The 22,375-nt window shown below is 36.7% G+C and overlaps 1 protein-coding gene across 4 annotated transcripts in view; it reads left to right on the top strand.

Annotated features, from left to right (window-relative positions):
* The window catches only part of LOC144980692 (E3 ubiquitin-protein ligase TRIP12-like), a 77,754-nt gene extending 56,845 nt beyond the window's left edge, over positions 1–20,909 (top strand). For all 4 annotated transcript variants that reach the window (XM_078928375.1, XM_078928374.1, XM_078928373.1 and 1 more), the window contains exons 26-41: positions 1,179–1,364; positions 2,013–2,120; positions 3,547–3,645; positions 4,426–4,557; positions 6,290–6,558; positions 8,116–8,210; positions 9,541–9,698; positions 10,292–10,437; positions 11,409–11,562; positions 12,651–12,758; positions 13,234–13,503; positions 14,002–14,166; positions 15,588–15,752; positions 16,549–16,662; positions 18,168–18,366; positions 20,581–20,909. In XM_078928375.1, the coding sequence (XP_078784501.1) occupies positions 1,179–1,364; positions 2,013–2,120; positions 3,547–3,645; positions 4,426–4,557; positions 6,290–6,558; positions 8,116–8,210; positions 9,541–9,698; positions 10,292–10,437; positions 11,409–11,562; positions 12,651–12,758; positions 13,234–13,503; positions 14,002–14,166; positions 15,588–15,752; positions 16,549–16,662; positions 18,168–18,366; positions 20,581–20,777 (2,565 nt within the window). In that variant the 3' untranslated portion in view covers positions 20,778–20,909. The remainder of the gene's footprint in view (positions 1–1,178; positions 1,365–2,012; positions 2,121–3,546; positions 3,646–4,425; positions 4,558–6,289; positions 6,559–8,115; positions 8,211–9,540; positions 9,699–10,291; positions 10,438–11,408; positions 11,563–12,650; positions 12,759–13,233; positions 13,504–14,001; positions 14,167–15,587; positions 15,753–16,548; positions 16,663–18,167; positions 18,367–20,580) is intronic.
* Positions 20,910–22,375: the final 1,466 nt, after the last annotated feature.

Below are 22,375 nucleotides of genomic sequence, written 5' to 3'. Positions count from 1 at the left end.
CTTTCCTTGTATATGCTCACCAATCATCTATGTTTGAAACTAAAATATTATCGCCTTAGCCTAGAGGGAAATAGCCAATTGTTTAGTATCAGTTTTGGGAGGTGATTTTTTTTTTCCCCTTGTAAATTATCTCTCTGTTATTTATTGTTAGTTATATTTTCTGTTTTGGACATATTCTGTAAACATTTGAGTGTGTTCATGTTAGTTGGATCCTATGCTGGTGTCTGGATGAGACTTTTAGGTGATCTCAAGATAAGTACACTGATAGTGTGCTCTTGGAATCTACATCTCTTCCTTGTTTGAACCCTTCCTCTTTGTCCTTTTTCTTGGGTACCTTTACTTGTAATTCTAGATTATTTATTTTTACTTTCTTATTTTCTTCCTTTTTCCTGGTGCTGAAATGACCTAAATGCGTCGCAAGCGCATAAAACCCTTAAGTTAATTTAACTTTTATGTAGTGCAATATCCACTAAACATGATCAAAGTGCTTTATAAGGGGTCCCTGGCCAACAGCAACACTTAACATGTAGGACGAGACAGGAGCCTGTTAAGCGATATTACATTTTTTCAAATTTTTCAGAGACAATACTGTTAACATGTCCTCATTTTACACCTGAGTACGGTGAAAGAATGTGTGTAAAGAGCCTTTTCCAAGGACTCAACTATGCGCCTAATGAGGTTTGAACCCAGGACCTTCCGATCCGAAAGCGAGTGTCATACCACAAGACCACATAGCCCTTAAAAACAAGCAAACAAAACAATATAATGTCAACTGGCTGTGTGTCCCAGTCTATGGTAGTCTAATTGAAAATTCAATGCCTTAGCTTGATTCTGACTTGATTTTAGTGGACAAGTTGGCCAAGTGGCTAGGGCATTGAACTTCGTCCAGGGAGACCAGTGTTCTATCATCGTTGTCAGCATCTCATTGTTCACTGTGCTAAAATTTCAGCCCCTATTGCTCACTTTGGCACACTGCACTGTGACTGTGTCCTCTGTAAGGATATTTTCTCTAAGGATTAAATCTCTCGGAATTCATATGAATGGAAAATCAGACACATTTGTTAGATTTTCAATCATGGTGAACTCGAGAGAGTTAATTAAGGCTGGGAATTTATTATATATTTACGATTTTTTTACAAGATAAAGACGAAGGATCCTTTATTTGTTTTCTATTGCAGGGTGATAGTGGCATCGACTGTCTCCTGGAGGTGTCCAGTATTGTCAGGGACAGCGACATCTCTCCGTTTGAGGTCATTCACAGTGGATTGATATCCGGACTCCTGGAGTACCTCACATCCCTTAATGGAGATGTCGATAGGGACATTCGTATCCGTAGATTCTTGCATGTCTTCCTTAATTTGCCTGTAAGTGGAACTGTAATACCGTAATATCCGTGATTTTTGGAGACAGAGGGGGAATTGTCTTTCCTTTACAGATTGTTCCGCAATTTTTACAATATCCCACTTTTCCACTAATTTTTTTTGCTAAATAATCATTCACTTTTTATTTCAGTGAATATTTCTATAAACGATCAGTGGAGACATCTGGATTGTGTAACTATCAATGATAGTTTATATATATATATATAGCTATCAAAATGGTGGTTTTCGCCATTAAAAATGAGATAAAGACAAATGCTCAAAACTTTTCCTCCTATTTCACCTTTTGTCACCATCAGCACTTATACATTGTCCACGCTTTAAACAAAAATATTTCTTATTATTTAATTTTTAATATTTAGCCAAAAGTGCATTTCATTCATGTATTGATAATAATAACAATAATAATAATAATTATGATGGTGATGATAATAATGTGGATAATATTGATAATGGTGATGATAATAATAATGATAATGATAATAAAGTTTATTTCTATAGCACCCACTCCCATTTAAATGACAGCTCTAGGTGCACGTTACATTGTTTGTGATCTTCGTGTTTGCTACAAGTTGTCCTTGGATTGATTAATTGATTATAATTTATTCTGTTGTCTTTGAATATGTCTTGTAGCCGCCAAGTGTGACTTACCTGAAGGAACCCATTGGCAGTCAAAACAAACCCTCAGCGCTTTCATGTCTAACAACAAAACTACTGGCTTGTCTTCATCAGCTGGAACAGGTAAGTTGTACCATCTTGAGCACACAATATCCACTAAATGTGCTTAACTCTCTCGATTTCATATGCATGGAAAATCGAACAAATTTGTTGGGTTTTTTTTCTTCAAGAAAGTTAAAGTGCCTTTCAGACCTGCCTACTTGAAAATTTAAAAATTCTTAATTTTTAGGATATAAAAATTGTAGTTGCATGGGTGCAAGAGTGCCGGCTACTACTGGCCGAACCAAAAAAAAACGTCGCCAGCTTTTTGCGATTTGGATTTGATTTATTTTAAAAATTTTTTTTAGTTTATTTTTGTATATTTTAAAATTGTGCAACTTGTGACAAGAAACTTAACAAATTACTGCATTACAACCTTTGGATTAAACATACAACAATTGTGGACTACTATTATGAAGACTAGATGCTGAGAACAAGACTTCAAATGACGAGGTAAATCCGTGACTCTTGCAGGCTTTTTCAGATTATATGTCTTGTCATAAGTAGACTTGCAGGCTTTTTGAGGTCCAGTTGCTTGCACCCATGTAGTTGTTGTAGTTAACTTTTAAAATCAACGTTTTACCCTCACAAGGATTAAACAACACTTCAAAATCCTTAGAATGATTTAGTCTGGCATCAACTTTCATTTTCAAACAGTTTTTATGACTTAAAGATGTTTAGGAAGTTTTGAAATTGGAGCCAAAATATCGTAGTTCTATAAATTTTTCATTGTGGAAGGCAGGGTCCGGAGCCAACAGGAACACTTAACATGTAGGACGAGACATGATCCCTGTAAGACCAGGTACTAATTTTACACCTGAATACGGTGAGAGAATGTGAGTGAGTAAAGAGCCTTTTCCAAGAACTCAACTATGCGCCGCCCAGAGAAGGACTCAAACCCTGGTATTTGAATGACTTAAACTTTTATATAGCGCACTATCCACTCAACATGCTCAAAGCACTTTACAAACGATCCCTGACCAACAGTAACTTGTAACATGTAGAACGAGACATGACACCTGTTAGGTGATATTGCAATTTTATTCTGACTGAGGCAACGCTGTTAATAAGGTAGGTACTCATTTTACACCCACCCGAGTACGGTGAGAGACTGTGACTAAAGAACCGATCCAAAAACGAGTGTTATATCACAAGACCACATAGCCGCACATTGACTTGCGTAGTTTTATCACAGTTTGTAATATAACTGTCCATCTCTCATGGTTGTCTAGTAGGGGCTGCCGGTAGGTGGTTGCAACCACCATTGAGTACAGACGATACAAATTATTTTTCATTATATTTTATTTGTTTTCCACGTTTATTTGTGTATTGTTGTGCTGACGAAGGGTTTGTACCGAAACGTCCGTTGTCTGTTTTTTTCCTATACGAAGCCTCTCCATTTTCACTCTTTCGTTAGTATTTCATGGTTGTCTACGATTTGTGTCTACAGTTCCAAGTGAAAATCCACGATTTACCTGGAGGCGGAGGGTCCAGCAGTGCCAGCCGGGGAGGGAATGCTCTCAAGTTTTTCACCACTCATCAACTTAAGGTAAGAGACAAGAACAACCTAAACCCCTAATCGTAATTGTGTGTGTGTGTGTGTGTGTGTGTGTGAGGGGAGGGGAGGGGAGTGGTAATGTTATGAGAAGTAGTAAGGTTATGACATCATTGAATATTCTTTGCTGTTTTTGGTTTTTTTTTGTTTTGTTTTATTTCTTCTTTTTTTTTATTTTTAATTTTTTTTTTTTGTTTTTTTTTTTTTTTGTTTTTTTTCTTTTTTTTTTTTTTTTTTTTTTTTTAAAATTGCGTTTTATTGTGGGTTCATGTACATCATCTTTCAAATATGTCTGATGCAAATTTCCAGTTTTTTGGGGGGCTTTTTATTTGTGAAACAGATCATACTTTGTAAGGAAATATGTTGCATCAAAAAACAACTATGGCATTTAGAAAAAAAAATAGGCATCAAAATTGTGAATTATGATATATTAAATCTAATAAAACTTTCATTTGCTTTTGATAACGGATAGATGTACATCATCTTTCAAATCAGTATCTGATGCAAGTTTTCAGACGTTTTTTGTTTGTTTTTTTTTTAGAATTTTGCATAAAAAAGCTTTTAGTGATTTAATGTTTGATAAATGATGACGATGCTGATGATGACAGCAACGACGATTATTATTATCATCATCATCGCTATTATCATTATTATTATTATTATTATTATTATTAGTATTGTAAATACTATTGCCATTACTTTTATTATTATCACCATATAGTTAATGATGTAGTGATGTGAATATGAGAGTTGTAAATCATCTTCATTCCCCAGTGCCAGTTACAACGTCATCCTTCGTGTAATGTTGTCAAACAGTGGAAAGGCGGGCCAGTCAAAATTGACCCTCTGGCCCTGGTACAAGCTATCGAGAAATACCTTCTGGTTAGAGGCTATGGGAAAATGAAGGTCAGTCTTTCTTCAGAGAATATTGTGCTTATTCACAATCTCCTGTTTTTCTTCCCAAATTGGGGGGGGGGGGGGTGATTGGGTGGGACGGTCTTCCGACTCCCCCTGGTGGGCAGGAGGTCACTTGCTGTCTCATCTATCTCACTTTACCTGAGTGGGGTTCCTGACCTCCCATAGTGGGCAGGGAGGTACATGCTGTGCCTTCTATCTCCCCATACACCCGTTTTCCAATTGTTTCCTGTCATTGTCTTGGAATGAGATTACTTAGTTTTGTCCTAATCCTTGCCGTAGTTCCTTGGTTGGGAGGGAAACAGTCGAATGTATAGTTATAGTTTTGGGAGATGATATTTTTTTACTTGTAAATCATCTCTCTGTTATGTATTGTATTATGTTTAGTTTACATATTTTATTATATGATTGGTAAACATTTGAGTGTAATCCTCTTAGTTGGGACCTGTGCTTGTGTCTGGATGAGACTTTTAGGTGATCTCAAACTAACTACTTTGACGGTGTGCTCTTTGAATCTACATCTGTTCCCTATTTGAACCAATTCCCCTTTGTCTTACCTTTTCTTTTGTGCTTTAATTGTAATTCTAGAACTTTTTACTATCCCATTTTCTTCCTTTTTACTGGCGCTGATATGACCTGAATGTGTTGCAAGCGCCGTAAAACCCTTAAAAACAAAACAAATCTGTCTTTGTTTTGGAATGTTGTCCTGCCCCATGGCCGGAGTCCTTGGCTGGGAGGAAAATGGTCAAATGTATAGTTATAGTTTTAGGGAGATTATTTTTTTTTCCCTTGGAAATCATCTCTTGACTATGTACTGATATATTTTTTTAGTTTTTAATACATAAGGGTTTGTTAACATTTGATTTTTGAGTGTGTTCCTATTAGTGGTAACCCGTACTGGAATCTAGATGGGAAGTTAGGTGATCTCAAATTAAGTACATTGATGGTTTGCTCTTGGAATCTACATTTGTTCCCTATTTAACCAGTTCCCCTTTGTCTTACTTTTTCCTGGGTGCTTTAATTGCAAGTCTAGAATTTTTTGACTATCCTGTTTTCTTGCTTTTTACTGATGCTGATATGATCTAAGTGTGTCACACGCGCCTTAAAAACCCATAAAAACAAACCCCCATAAAAACCTGACAAAAATGGGAGTGGTGATGGGAATTTATTGTCTTTGGTTGATATCTTCATGTTATTATATATATAACCACTGTCTCTCCTACTTCACCTGTCGGATTTTTCAGTACCAGTATTAACCTCTGCAATCAAGGGTTCTCTATCTTTCTCTGCTTTTTTGGTCTTGAATAACCCAAGCTACTTTACTTTGTGTATTTTGTGGTCACTTGAAGATGAAATGTTGCTGAGAAAAGGTGCAGGTGGATGATCCTAAGTTTCGGCCACATTGTTTCATTAAATTATTTATCTATGGGTGTTGTTAATTAGTTAAATTATCTATGGAGGTTGTTAATTAATTTAACTTTCTATGGGGTTTGTTAAGTAATGAAAATATCTATTCATTTAAAAGCATGGGATGATTTCATTTCTTTTCCTATTAAGAGTGACACGTTTCAAACAAGTTCCAATTAAATGGTGTTCGTTCCGTCTAGATAGAAGGAATTACATAGTTTAAATTATGTCGCAAGCAGATTGTTCTAATTAAGCAACTTTTCTGATAAAGGACACGCCAATTATGACTAATGCTATTTTGTCTGTCGATATCCAGGAAGGAGTTGATGAGGAGCTGAGCGACGAAGACAACTCTGACGAAGAGATGGAAGAACAGATGGCATCCATCATGATCTCATCAACGTCCCCTCGGCACAGACTGGAGTTTTTAATAGGAGAACATGTGTTGCCATACAACATGACGGTGTACCAGGCGGTCAAACAGTATGTCTGTCACGGAGGCACCGAAGTGGGGGATTTCACAGACACGGATGGGGACTCTCCCTTTGGCAACACCAGTCTGTGGGTTCAGACACATACCATATGGTGAGTTTGAAGAGTTGGCTGATAGATGTGAGAAGATAACAACTTAATCCACATCACTCTTTTTTTGACTTGGGGAACGTCGAATAGCTGCATTTGAAATGTTGGAGTTTTCAACTCACGGGTAGAATAAGCTGGAAACAAAAAAAAGACCAATGAGGCAGTCTGTAAATATTCTCAACCTAAGCCTGGAATTATTACATTTAAAACTGGGTGGGGTTCCTATCTCCCATAGCGGGCAGGGAGGTACTTGCTGTGTCTTCTATCCCCTCTTATCTGTTTTCCAACTTGCTTTCTGTCTTTGTCTTGGAATGAGATTACTTGGTTTTGTCCTGGTCCTGGCCGGAATCCTAGCTGTGAGGGAAACAGTCAAATGCATAGTTATTGTTTTGGGAGATGATATTTTTTCCTTGTAAATCATCTCTCTGTTATGTATTATTATATGTGTTATTTTGAATTTATAATGTAAGCATTTGAGTGTATTCCTCTTTGTTGGATTTTGTGCTTGTGTCCGGATGAGACTTATTGGTGGTCTCAAACTAAGTACTTTGATAGTGTGCTCTTGGAATCGACATCTGATCCCTATTTGTTCCCTGTTCCCCTATGTCTTACTTTTTCTTGGCTGCTTTAATTGTAATTCTAGAACTTTTTACTCTCCCATTTTCTTCCTTTTTACTGGAGCTGATATAACCTAAATGTGTTGCAAGCACCGTAAAACCCTTAAAAACAAAAACAATTCCAATTAATACCAGGAAATTGAAATACTTTGGCCACACTAAACGGCAGAACACTATCTGTAAAATCATCGCTGAAGGAAAAGTAGAGGGCAATAGATCAAGAGGCTATCCCCCAAGATGATGGCTAGACGACATCAACAGCTGGACTGGGCTGATGTCTGAAAAATGCATCAGATTGGTACAAGATCGGGAAGAATAGTGAGCCAGAGCCATTTCCAGTCGACCTCTTGTGAGATGACACTGGCGTAAAGTACAGTCTTTATCAGGCGTTTTGGTCTTGTGGTATGAAACTTACCTTCAGACCTGTAGTTCCATGGTTCAAGTCTTGTTGTGGGAAGCGCAAAGCTAAGTTTTGGCAAAGGCTCTTTACTTCTATTCTCTCACAGCATTCAGTTGTAAAATGAGTACCTGTCGTCATAAGGAAAAAGAAGAAAAAAAATTGAGCTTTTATATAGCGCTATATCCACTTAACATGCTCAAAGCACTTTACAAGGGGTCCCTGACAAAAAAAAAATTTTCCAACATAGACAACGCTGTGAACGTCCAGGTACTCATTTAATTCCAATGTAATATAACATATTTCCTTTTCTTGTTTTCCTGAAGAAGGTTTTACAAGAGTCGTTTTTACTCCCTTTATTTTACTATGCATTCTAGTGGAAATCGTTTGTGGTAGAGAAGCGTCCTATTCAAAGGGTAACAAGCAGTTGCTACTATGGTTCTATGGGGTTTGAGGCTCTAAAGGACTACTTTTTTTTCTCTTTCTCATGGCAGATCTGTAGATGTCATAACAAAATCTCATTTTATTTTTTCTGCCAATGTTCAGGTATCGGCCAGCCACAGAGAGAGAAGAAACTTTAGCCTGCAGTCCCAAGAAAACAAAGGCAGAGTCCAAGTCTTCAAAAAGTTCTAAGAAAAGAGGTTAGGCATTTGTCACAAATCTATCTATCTATCTCTATCTCTCACAAATTGAGATGTCTTTAGTGAAGAATTACAAAAAGTACTGTTTGTCTTTGATGTCGCTTGACAGTGATAAAAATCCTATCAAAATATAACTTTTTAAAAAAATTGCTGCTTGGTAGTTTCCTCTGTTGATATAGAAAAAAGTTATATGTATATATATATATATCAACCAATTAATTACCTTCCCTGCATTTTCTGAATCGTTAAGTGTAAGCTTACCACTCATTTCCGACTGACCACAAAATAGATTCATACTGTTTTTCTTGTCAGCCATATCTTACAAAATGAAAACACACAAAGCAAAAGTGTGATTTTTTACTCATTCAAACCCTTGTTTATATTGAGAATATTCGCTTTTAAAAAATCTTCTTATACTTATATCTATGAAATAGAATCAAATCAATTAACATGTGAGGAAGTAACTTGCAACACATCCAGATAGAAAATGAGTTAACACACTCAAGCAATGTGTTTGAAAACACTCAGGGTATTGTTTAAGTCACTAAATAAATGACAAATTTTAATTTTCTCTGAATGATGAAAATGTGACTCATCAGTACAGCAGCCTTCCATGTAACAACCCCCCCCCCCCCTCCCTCCCCAAAGCTGTGTCTGTTACACCTGGTGGGAATAACTTTGTGATAGACTAGCTAGTGTCCTATCCAAAGGGTAGCAAGCAATAGGAAGCCAGGATAAACTCTGAAGCCATAGGCCCTATGGCTCTGAAGGATTCCTACAGTTTTGGACTAAACTGTTTGTGTATGTCTGGATGTTCTGATTTTGCTGAATGAAAAGGTGACTGTGATGTATAAATTATAAAGTGTTCCATCAACTTTATCCTATCTGAAGATATCGCAGAGAATCTGGTTTGGTTCATGTTTTTATAGAATAGTTTATTAAGTGTGTTTAATCAACTTAAGCATATCCAAAGCTCTCACAGAATATTTTAAGATAGTTTATTAAGTGTGTTTCATCAACTTTATACTATCTAAAGATCTCACAGAAAATATTTTTTGATTCATATTTTTATAAGATAGTTAATTGTGTTTCATCAACTTTATCCTAGTCCTATCTAAAGCTCCCACAGAAAATCCGGTTTGATTCATATTTTTATAAGATAATTTATTATAATAGTGTCGAATTCAGAAGTTTGGTGCTCTTTGGTGCAATGACATGTAGTTGAATGTTAACGTCTTCTCTAATCGTTCCTCTGTATAGTTGACAAATGTTTTCTGCATTGGGTTTTGGAAGGAGAAAATGTCTAATTTATTATTTTATTTATATCCAGATTGGAGAGCTACAAGTCCCGTCCCCCAGCCCATCCTCCACAATTTCCTGACAGACAAACTGCCTGCCTCAGTCACCGTCCAGGACTCATCTCTGGAGACGATAGCCTTGCTCAGGGTTTTGGCTGCCCTCAACAGACACTGGGCCTCCTTGTATGATGTGAGTACTTTATGGTGTTCATACGATTTATTCCTTTAGGTCGATTAGGCCCATGGAGCCGGAGTTTATCTCGGTTTCTATAGTGTGAAATGGACAAAACAATCGGTTGCTATCCTTTGGATAGGACGCTAGTCTATGAGGTTTTGTCATACTTTCCTGGGGAAACCCCCAGTTAAAAATAGATTGACCTCTGTACAAAGTCTGACTCTATGAATACCTTTCGTAGGCTCGGACTTCCTCAAGTCTTGGACTACGAAGTCTCACTGAGACTATTATTGTCTCGATCCATGAATCAGACCCTTGGTCACTCTTTCACATCTTTACACTGTAACCAACACTTGCCACAAGAGTCTATGGTATCAAAAACGGAAGAAAAAGCAACAACAAAAAAAGGTTGAGAAATTGACCAAGATTAAGTGTTTCAATCCTTCAAGCATTCAATCTGCCCTCACTTGGCGTCCACAGTGAAAGACGGTGTCCACATTGAAAATATTATACCTCAAAAATTATTTAATTTTATTCCTAGTCAGAATGGTTTTCTGAAAATAAAATTCCTGACTTACATTTGAATATTATTATCGTGATTGTTTCAGATTTCCTTTGTGCCGTCCCCCATCCTGCCCCAGTACGAGTTCCTTAGCAGCAAACTGACAGCCAAGACCAATCGCCAGTTACAAGACCCTCTCATCATTATGACTGGCAATTTACCCAGCTGGTTACCCGAGATTGGACAAGCTGCGTAAGTCTACAAATTCACACTCACACACATCTTATTCTTCCCTCTTTGAGGTTTTTGTTTTTATTTTGTGTTCTTTTTTCTTTTTTTTGGGGGGGGGGGTTGTATTTTTTTAAGGCTTAATAACAAAACATAAGAATTTTTGAAATCCCTTTTTATTTCTTTTCTCTAGATTTTTTTCCCAAGAGGATGTGTGACCAGTCATCTCCGAATGGAGTGATCTATTTTAACAAATTCCCCTTGGTCTTACTTTTTTTTTGTTTGGGTCCTTTAAGACTTTTTGACTATCCCGTTTTCTTCCTTTTTACGCGTGCTGATATGACCTAAATGTATTGCAATAACTGTAAAAACCCTTTTTAAAAAGACTTGATGTTATCCAGCCACATTTATTTTCCTTAGTCTTCCTCTTTTCCATTGACTTCTATCTAGCTCTACATAACTTGCTTGAGCTTTGAGCTTTTATATGGTATAATATCCACTAAACATGCTCAAAGCGCTTTACAAGGGGTCCCTGACCAACAGCAACACATAACATGTAGAACGAGACATGACGCCTGGTAGGCGATGTTACTAAAAAAATTTTCTGACAGAGACAATGCTGTTGACGGCCAGGTACTAATTTCGCATCTGAGTAGTAATTTCACACCTGAGTACAGTGAGAGAATGTTAGTAAAGAGCCTTTTCCAAGGACTCAACTATGCATCGAATGGGGCTCGAACCCAGGACCTTCTGATCCAAAGGCGAGTGTCATATCGCAAGACCACATAGTCGCACTTGCACGAGTAGTTGTGTCTGACCATGTCTCAAAACCATGAGAGTTTCCTTCTTTTAACCACTGCAAGCAACGGTTCCCATCTTCCTGCCAGCTTTTCGTTTTCCACATCTTCAAGAACATCCTTGTTAGTTTTATTAGTGTATGACTAATGAATTATTTCATTCTATATTTGTATTTTAAAATTTTTTTATGTTTGCAGACCTTTCCTCCTACCCTTTGACACGAGACAGATGCTGTTCTTTGCCACAACCTTTGACAGAGACAGGGCTGTACTACGCCTACAGCAAGACCAGGCCGGGGAGAGTTCCTCACATGACAGTGAACGCGTTGGTCCCAGACTTGACAGGAAGCGGGTGAGTAGGCAATTAGATAAACAATTTTAAAGAGACCTTTTTATGGTAGTGGGTAGCCCAGTGTCTTGTAATTTGAGTCTTTGGATAAAACTGTCTCAGGTGTTAAATGAGCATCTGACCATTAACAGAGTTGTCTCATCCTAAAAAATTAATGTCACCTAACAAGTGTCATGTCTTGTCCCACATGTTAAGTGTTTCTGTTTGCTGGGTACCCCTTGTGAAGCGCTTTGAGCACATTTAGTGGATATTGCACTAAAAAAATGCTCAAGTATTTTTTGGGGTTTTTTTTCTAATAAACGCATTAATGGCTTTATCAAACTCTTAAAACAACCATAGTTTAGTAGAAGGAATGGCGGTGGCTGTTTGATACCTGCATACTTTTACGGATTGTCCATAATTGTTACGGAAAATAGGTAACAATTTCGTCGGGCATACGGCAATGGAAGAAATATTACAGATTTTTATTTCACAGCAATTTGGTCGTAATGTTAGATGTTAGAGAAAAAGCTCTTTTTTCTTCTAAGGTCCGCAGTTATACAAGAAAGAAAAAATGTTTCTTTAAAGATATAAAGGCTACTGCTCAGTTCACGCCCATGATAGCTTAGTTGATTGCTAACTCGCAATGGTGGAGGTCAACAACAACATTTATTTAACGTATAGAAAAGTTTACGCAGTATTTTGTTGTTGGTTGGTGGAGTATTACGAAAATTGTACCATTTATTACTGATGAATTTTGTGTCGGCTACTGATTTTGAAATTTTCAAGTAAGCAGGTATGGTGTTTGATCTTGATTTGGATATCGTCATTCGATTGATGTTATGCATTTAGCTAAATTACTCACAACATTTCTCAGCCCAAAATAACGTACCAACACACAAAACTATGTGTAACCGTTATAGTCTGATGGATATGATTTAGTGAGAACTTATCACAAAAATGGCTGTCTTAAAAGAATAACAGAGAGCTAAGTAACGTCAATGTCATTCCTTTTTTATGCATGTCCTCTCCTTGGTCTGGAGATATGTTTACTGATTTCTGAAACAAAATGGTGTATTTACATTTTTTATATTATTTTTTTCTATTTCCAGAGAGAAGTGAGTCGTAAAGACATCCTGAAGCAGGCAGAGAAAGTGATAGAAGATATGAGTAGTTCTACTAGTGCCAGGACTATGCTGGAGATACATTATGAACATGAGGTAAGGAATTGGAGTGAGAGGCTTGTTGGCTTTTGTGGGTGGGAGCGGGGCTGAATAAAAGGGAATACTAAGCTGCTAGCAGCTGTGGACTGTAAAAAATAATTTACAAAAATGACTAGAACAGATTCAAAAAGTAACAAAATCTCTCAGGCTCAAAGCCATTCTTTAGTCAATAACAAAACCAGAAAAAAACGTTGACGTTAATCAATTTTACTGTTTTTGTTATTGGCTGATGAAGTGTTTTGAATCGAAAACATTCCTAGATAGTAATTTGTTCCTTTTTTGAAGCTGTTATATTAATTTGTATATGTTCAAGTTTATTGTAACTATTATGTAAAGGATTCGTTTTGATTCATTAAAATTTACTTGTAAAATTTCTTAAGTTTGGGTTTTTTTGAGGGTTTTTTTTTTTTTTCCCTCTCCTTTCCCCACCCACATCTCCTATTGACACATTCCCCTATTATTTTTTTATTAGGTCGGCACAGGTCTGGGCCCCACCTTGGAATTTTATGCTCTAGTCTCTAAAGAGTTACAGCGCAGTGATCTGGAGTTGTGGCGGGGCGACTCGATCACGGCCACTAGTCCGTCGGATCCAAACCTGAAGACCAGCTACACTCAGTCTCCGTGTGGGCTCTTCCCAGCTCCGTTGAATCGAGGCTGTAAGGCCACCCATGTCAACAAAGTGAAGGCCAAGTTTAAGTTTTTGGGTAAATTCATGGCAAAGGCGTTGATGGACTCCAGAATGGTGAGTAGTTAGTTGTAGAACTTTGTTGATTTCATCATATGTAAGGAGACCTATCATTTTTTATAAAACTTGAGCTTTTACAATGTGCAATATCCACTAAATGGATTATTTAAAATTCTGATTATTCGGTCATAGTTTTATATTGAAATTTATTTATATCGTACTTTTCCCATGATACAGCTCAAAGCGCACACATTACATCAGTCATAGATTACATCCAAAACGAATTTATATTTAAAAGTATATTCAAATAAATATAATAAAAAGTATTTATGGACATTCGAAACTGCATTTCCATAAAAGCATTTTTAAAGATTTTGTTTAAAAGCAGATTCTGAACATATTGATCTTTAATGAGGCAGCAAGGTATTCCATATATCTTGGACAATTATATATTAAAAGTTCTTTTCAGAGCCTTTCTTAGGAGTTGTGATAATATTATTGGTGACTGATATAGACAAGTCTGACAGTCCTCATCTTGGTCTTGGTTCGTTTCAGATTGACCTTCCGCTGAGTCAGGTGTTTTACAAGTGGATGCTGGGAATGGAAAACTCGCTGACCTCTAGTGACCTGTACCAGGTGGACCGTGTCCTTGCCAGGTCATTCCAACAACTGGAGAATATCAGCCACATGAAGAAACAGATTCTAGCAGACAAGTCATTGGTATTTATCTCCCCCCCCTCCCCTGTATAGTTGGTGTTAGTTTTAAGAGATGATATCTTTTTCCTTGTAGATCATATCTCTGTTATGTAACGATAGTTATATTTTTTGTTTTGAACATATCTTATTAAACATTTGAGTGTACTCCTCTTAGTGGGATCCTGAGCTGGGGTCTGGGTAAGACTTTAACATGATCTCAATCTAAATACATTGACTGTGTGCTCTTGGAATCTACATCTGTTCCCCATTTGAATCATTTCCCCTTTGTCTTACTTTTTCTTTGATGCTTTAATTGTAATTCAATCTCATTTTCTCTCTTTTTGCTGGTGCTGATATAACCTAAATGTGTTGTAAGCGCTTTAAAACCCTTAACTCACTCAACCCTAACACCGACTATATCCTTAGTATACCCGGGGTTACTTTTACCCCATGTCTATTTATTACAGTTTTCTGAGACAAATTATAGGCGTAGTATCAAAGTTAATGTTTTTAGTTTTTACATGTTAATGATAGTTGAATAAAACTATCTATGTACATGCTCATTTTTAATACTTTTTTTTTTCCAATTTTGAAAAGTAGCAAAAATCTCTAGGAGTTAAAAAGTGAGTTAAAAACAAAACAAATAAAACGTGAAACTGAGGATAAGTTTCTACATTTTATTGAAGGGAATAAATGAGTAGCTGACTTTCATAACGTCCTAAGTCACATCCGCATCTGATAGAAAATGAGTTAACAATCTGAAGCTCTCTTTGGGACTCTATAGAATCGCCAGAGAAAATGTGGTATGACACTTGGTTTTCTGTCACATAGGTCCCTAATTTGAACCCTACTATGGGCGGCACAAGAGGGCTCTTTTACTGAGGTGTAAAATGAGTAACTGGCTGGGTAGCACTACTTGTGTCTCTGGTGCAAACAAAAAAAAGAAAAAGAAAAATTGCAATAGCACCTTACAGGCATCATGTTTCATCCTAAACATTGCTATTGGCATGTTCAATTGATTTTGCTTTACTGCCGTCATAAGACAAATCGGTAATTGGGTCAAATTGAGTTATTGACATTGTCATATTCTTGAGCCGAATTTGCATTTTCCTATCTGGATTTTGTGATTCTAAGTCAATAAATAAATGTTTTTAATTACAAAAATAAGATATACGACTTGACAGATTAAAAGATATAAGCAAATGGGTTTTTTGGCTCTCCTGTAAAATCTATTGTTACCAATATGCGACTCTTTCTCTTAAGACGACAGAAAAGCTCAATTCTTTTTTCTTTTTTTTCTTCTTTTTTTTAAGCTAACGTAAAAGATATGGTTTTAAAGAAATGTAGTGCCACTATTGTTCAAGATTTTTTTAATGTTTTTTTTTTTTTGTTTTATTGCCTTGAAGATTATAGAATGTTTTGTCTTGGTTCCATTGTTTATCCAGACAGAGGAAGGCAAGCGTCAAGCCATCTCCAGACTGACTTTGGACGGCTGTTCCCTGGAAGACCTTGACCTTTACTTCATCTTACCAGGCTACCCAAACATAGAGCTGTGTAAGGGTGGAGGTGATATCCAAGTCACTCAGCATAACCTAGACGAATATCTACAGGTACGGGCTTTGACTGATTCACATGAAAACAAGCGGGGAGGGGGGGTAGGAGACCTGTGAGGGCTGCCAGAAGCCTGGGATTGTAAAAAATTTCAAGGAAAAGGTGAAACTGGAGAGGATTCGGGGTGGAAACATTTCTGTTTCAACCCCAAAGCCTTTCTATTTTCATGTTTTCGTAAGTATTCATTAAAATGTCTGTTATAGTAAAGAATGAATGAAATTTGCGTCACTAAGCAATTTATTGTTAATTAGACAGTTTCCTTGATTAGTTATCATTAAAATCCCTCTAACAGACTACAAATGTTAAAGGTTACTCATAGTCTGTATGTTTGATCTGGCAGTCAGAACAGGTGAGTATTTTACTGAATTGCATAGCATGTCAAAACACCTCTGAGGCCGGTGAATCTGAATATTTACTTGATATTGACCATAAAAATTTTTTTTCTTTTCTTTTCTTTTCTCTTTTCTTAAACCCCCCCCCCTGCTGAAATATTGACAGGAGATTCTTGTGCATTTTGGCCAGAAAGTTTTTGCTTCATAAATCAATTGATTGAAATGATCCCCCTCCAAAAAAAAAACAGTCTTTAACCAGTTAACTGCTGTACTCTGGAAAACTTGTATTTAAAAATATTTGACCAGAAAAATCGTCCTTAAATTTTTCCATAGGACGGCAGTTAACTGGTTTTTAAGACTTTTGACAAGATTGCATTTTTTCGTCATCAACTATGTCCGTCTGGCAAAAAGTCAGCATCTTAATAATCATTTTCTCTCTTTTTTAAATTTTTTTTTTTTACAGTTGGTCATCCATTGGACGCTGGTGGAAGGTGTGAGTCGCCAATTTGAAGCGTTCCGAGATGGATTTGAATCTCTGTTCCCCCTGTCCACACTCCAGTGCTTCTACCCTGATGAGGTTAGTACAAAAACACCTGTCATCATTCATCATCATGGATCGATACAATTTCATTTTGGGGCTGCAGGTAGGGTCTTCTATTGCTCAACATCTATTGCCCCTTTCCATCTGGCTTTCTTTCCTCACCCTGAAAAGAGACAACTTGATTTTGCCCAGGCCCTGGCTGTAATGCCTTTTGAAGTGAACTAAAGTTGAGGGTTTCCCGACCTTCCATAGTGGGCAGGGAGGTCCTTGCGGTGTCTACTATCCCCCCCTGTGTCTGTTTTCCAATTGCTTTCTGTCTTTGTCTTGGAATGAGATTACTTAGTTTTGTCCTGTCCTTGGCTGGAAGGGAAACAGTCGAATGTATAGTTATAGTTTTGAGAGATGATATTTTTTTTCCTGTAAATCATCTCTCTGTTGTGCACTTATTTTTTTCATTTTTAACATACGATTTGTAAACGTTTGAGTGTATTTCTCTAAGTGGGATCTTGTGCTGGTTTCTGTGTGAGACTATGAGGTGAACTCAAACTAAATACACTGATAATGTGCTCTTGGAATCTTCATCTTTTCCCTATTTGAACCATTCCCCATTGTCTTACTTTTACCTCAAGTCCTTTTAATTATACATCTAGAATGTCTTTTACTATCAATCTTCTTCCTGATATGACCTAAATATGTTGCAAGCGCCATAAAACCCTTAAAAAACAAACCAGACAAGCAAAGTTGAAGGTCAACACTTCTTCTTTTTAACCTTTATAAACTCTGCTATTTTATTGGAGCTAGATTGCCTGTTTTGGGTTTATTTTACATTATTTAACAGATGGAAACGAATTTATTTCTTAGTTTTTCCAAATTTTTAAAGGAGTATTTTTGTGGGGAATGTCACAAAAAACGAACTTATGGCAAAGCCTCATATATTTTCTGGCTACTGCAAACAGCATGGGCAGTTTTTCTACAATTGATATAGAACTGGAAAACAAACAGAGAAGGGAATTCGGTAACTAGCGCAAATGAAATGGTTGTCAAAATGGATAAAGGAAGTAATTTTGGGTGGCAGGATTACTCGTATACATTCAGATAAAAATCCAACAAAAAATAGTAGTATTTGAGTAATGTTATAATATTGTGTTTTCAATTTTGAGTGAGTACATAAATTAATTCTACAATGCATTCCGGTCATCCACAAATATGTGGATGCCGTGGTATTTTCCTAGAGGGACAGATTATTTTTGTTATTATTATTATTATTATTATTATTATTATTATTATTATTATTATTATTATTATTATTATTGTTGTTGTTGTTGTTGTTGTTGTTGTTGTTGTTGTTGTTGTTGTTGTTGTTGTTGTTGTTGTTGTTATTATTATTTTTATCATTATCATCATCATCATCATCACTAGCATCATTTTTATTTATATTATTATTATTATTATTATTATAATTATTATTATTATTGTTATTTTTAATGATGAACGTTATTGGAATCAAAATGTATCAACCCCTTTTCCTCTCTCTTTACCAGCTGGACCAGTTATTCTGTGGCAACCAATCGGAGTCGTGGGACACACGGATGTTGACGGATTGTTGTCGTCCGGACCACGGATATACTCATGATTCTCAGGCTGTCAAGTTTCTGTTTGAAATCCTCAGCAGCTACCACGTCCAGGAACAGCGAGACTTTTTACAGTTTGTCACGGGCTCTCCCAGGCTTCCCGTTGGAGGTGACGAATTAGAATACTTACTATATGTGTCAGTACATGACATAATCAGTGGGGGGGGGGGGGGGGGGGGGGGGGGGGGGGGGTGAAAATTTTGGATTTGCATTTTTTTTTCATTTTCTGAAAGAATATGCTCCCCAGAGCATTTTAAACTTTATTTGAAGTAAACCGGGTGATTTTTTTCATGAAGTTGTGGTCATATGTATGGGAAAGGTATCCAGCAACTTTTCTCAAATTTCATACTTTTTTAACTTGATTAGCTATAAAGAATATTTAGAAGTGAAATTAAGCTTTGATATTTCTCGAAGATGTAAAAAAAAGGGTTGATTTAATCATTTATGACAAGAATTCATTTTTGATAAAAATTGACCTTCCAACTAAACTTGGCAAGATTTCAGTTCAAACCTTTTCACCATCCGACTGATTTTGTCATTCACTGTTACATATTAGTAGTCCTTCAGATCCATTAGGCCCCTTGGAGCTGTAGTTTATTCCGGGTTTCTATAGCGGGAAACGGACAATAGCAATTGCTTTTTGGATAGGACACTACAAGTCTACCAAAAAGCTACATCCGACTGATTTTGTCATTCACTGTTACATATTAGTAGTCCTTCATTAGGCCCCTTGGAGCTGTAGTTTATTCCGGGTTTCTATAGCGGGAAACGGACAATAGCAATTGCTTTAACCCTTTGGATAGGACACTACGAGTCTATCAAAAAGCTACCCAATCACTGCTGGGTGGACCGTGAAGATTCAAACAAACAAAAATCTCAACTTGGGATCGATCCTAGTCCCTTTGCATGTGAAGTGAGTTCTTTACCAACCGAGCCGTCGGAACCCCTAATTTAGTGATAAAATTATTAGAAATGTGACATTTTGGGATTTTACACATGACAATAAAACTATATGTGGTCTTGTGGTATGAAACTCGCCTTCGGATCTGAAGGTCCTGGATTCGAGCCTCACTCGTTGCATAGTTGAGTCCTTGGAAAAGACTATTTACTCACATTCTCTCACCGTACTCGGGTGAACCTGGCCGTTATCAGAGTTGTCTCTGTCAGAAAAATTGTTTTATCACTTAACAGGCTGCGTCTCGTTCTACATGTTACATATTGCTGGTGGTCAGGGACCCTTTGTAAAGCGCTTTGAGGACATTTAGTGGATATTGCACTATTTAAAAGCTCTTAGTTTAGTTTATAATCGAGTAGTGTATAATTGTGTGCAGCATGGCTCTGCATTATGGTTTTTGCTGAGGATCGAGAGAATACTGAGATCCAACTCTTGGCCCTGCCGAGTGGCCTTGAGCAAGTTAACTCACCCTACTCAATTTGCGGTGGTGCACTGCGGACGACGTCAGGGTTATTCCAGTTTTCCCTTGGAATAAACCCTTGGTGATGATTAATGGGAATTATATTTTATTTATTTATAACTGGAGTTAATCCGAGTTTCTGTGGTGTTAAACAGGCTGTAAAAGTCGCTTATTATCCTAGAAGCTACTGTAGTACGAAGCGCTTTCCTCCAGACCTTACAGACCCAGCTACCCAAACACTGTAGGGTAGGCAGATTAAGCTGTGAACAAAATACCTTTCCTGAGGGCTTATGGTTAAAATGTTAATGTCGACAGCTTGGCCCATGTATTTGTGCTCTAAAATGTATATTTGATCCAATTTTTTTTTTTTTCCGGGGCAAAATTATTAACCAATCACTGTGACAACACGGGTGATTCCTGTTGACATCAAACACTTGTTTGATGGGATTATTTATCTGTATTCCTTCTTGGAATGCCAAGGAGACAACATCCAGACCTGCCTAGTACTACGAAAAATTTGTAGAAATACGAATTTATGGCTCCAGCTACAGAACTGCCTTCTTCTCTTTGACTCAATAAATTTTGTTGAAAATGAAAGTTTAGTTCCTCAGGACCTATATTCAAAACTTAGGAGCATTTTTGGATCATGCTGAGGGTAAAATTATTTATTTCTAAAGCTATTTAAAGAGACTTTTTTTCTTTTTTCCCCCCTTGGAAACTACGAATTTTTACAATTTAAAGTAGGCAGCTCTGAACATCTAATGATGCTGCATGAAGGGCAGAAATTTTCCTTGTATTATGGAGAATCTTCCCTTTGTCTTTGACATGAACATGATGTAAACGAATTGCAAATACCGTTGATATAGTAAAACCAAAACTAACCTATTTTTCCATCAACTCCATCACAGGTTTCCGCAGTTTGAATCCGCCCCTGACCATTGTCCGAAAGCAACCGGAAGGATCTGACAAGCTTGACAATTACCTCCCCTCTGTGATGACTTGTGTCAACTATCTTAAACTGCCAGACTATTCCAGTGTGGAGGTGATGAGATCCAAGCTGGCCATCGCTGCCAAGGAGGGACAACTCTCATTTCACCTCTCTTAGAAAATATTCAATTTTTTTGCATTTGCATTGTCATTGTCATTCATCATTGTCATCATCGTCATTGCCATCGTCAACCCAATCATCCAATCACTCTGGGGGTTTGTTTTTTCCAATCTGTCAGTCTTGTCTTTCCATCTGTCTCTCAATCGGTCTGTCAGTGTGTCTGTTTGTTCACCTGTCTGCTTGTAAATGAGTGGATGGTGGGTGCCTTGTGTTTGGGCCACTTCTCCTAATACGTCAGGTAGGGTCTCCCCATCATTTTATTTCAAAGCGCTCTTTGGGATTATTATTTTTGTCTACTACTACTCCTTTACCGTCCCCTTCAGTACGTCTTTTCTTTCCTTTTTTTTTTTCTTGGAATGGGACTATTTAATTTTGCCCGGGCACCGGTTGGGATCCTTAGCAGGAAAGGAAGAGAGAAGTGATTATATTTTTTAAATATTTCTCTCTTGTGTCCCCTTGACGATGACAATTTTTATTATTATTATTATTATTATTATTATTATTATTATTATTATTATTATTATTATATTATTATATTATATTATTATATTATTATATTATTATTATTATTATTATATTATTATTATTATTATTATTATTATTATTATTATTATTATTATTATTATTATTATTATTACTGTGAATCATGTCTTTGATTGAGTTAGTCAAGGATGCCCTTTTTCTGCTAAAGCTCAATGATCTCCATTTTTTTTTTTTTTTTGGGGTAATTTTCCAGCTGATCTTAGTCAATATTAGTGAGTTTATTATTATTATTTTTTTTTAATCAAGATGAAAGTATTGGTTGTTTAGAGGCAAATGTAAGGGGAGGCTAGATGAATATGTATCCTTTTATATGATTTAAAGGTGATAGCATTTGATGGAGAGAAGCTTTGTACAACATATTTTCACATTTGGTCTCTGGGTGGGCTTCCTGACCACCCATAGTGGGCTTTTATCCCCTATTATCTGTTTTCCAACATGCTTTCTGTCTTTGTCTTGGAATGAGTTTATTTAGTTTTGTCCTGGCCCTGGTCGGATACCCTGGCTGGGATGGAAACAGTAGAATGTATAGTTATCGTTTTGGGAGATGATATTTTTTTCCCTTGTAATTGTAAATCATCTCTCTGTTATGCACTGTATTATATTTTATTTGCATATTATATATGATTTGTAAAAAATTGAGTGTCATAGTGGGGACCTGTGCTTGAGTCAGGATGAGACATTTAGGTGATCTCAAACTAAGTACATTGATGGTATGCTCTTGGAATCTACATCTGATCCCTATTTCTTCAGTGTTCCCCTTTGTCTTACTTTTTCTTGGGTGCTTTAATTGTAATTCTTGAATTTGACTATCCCATTTTCTTCCTTTTTACTGGTGCTTGATATGGCCTTAATGTGTTGCAAGGGCCGTAAATCCCTGAAAAACAAACAAATCACATATGGTCTTTACGATAAAAAATTTCAGGATTTAAAAAAAAAAATTTATTCTAGCATAGGGCATCCCTGGGTAAGTGTACATGTGAGTGTTTGTGTCTCCCTTTTTGACGTGCGTGAGCTCCCATGTTTTATGACAATCTGACAGACCTTGTGTCCAG

The sequence above is a fragment of the Berghia stephanieae genome, chromosome 10 (assembly GCF_034508935.2).
Source record: "Berghia stephanieae isolate SIO BIC M18660-M18661 chromosome 10, UCSD_Bste_1.3, whole genome shotgun sequence".
Lineage (NCBI taxonomy): Eukaryota > Metazoa > Mollusca > Gastropoda > Nudibranchia > Aeolidiidae > Berghia > Berghia stephanieae.
This window is presented reverse-complemented; position numbering and strand designations above follow the sequence as displayed.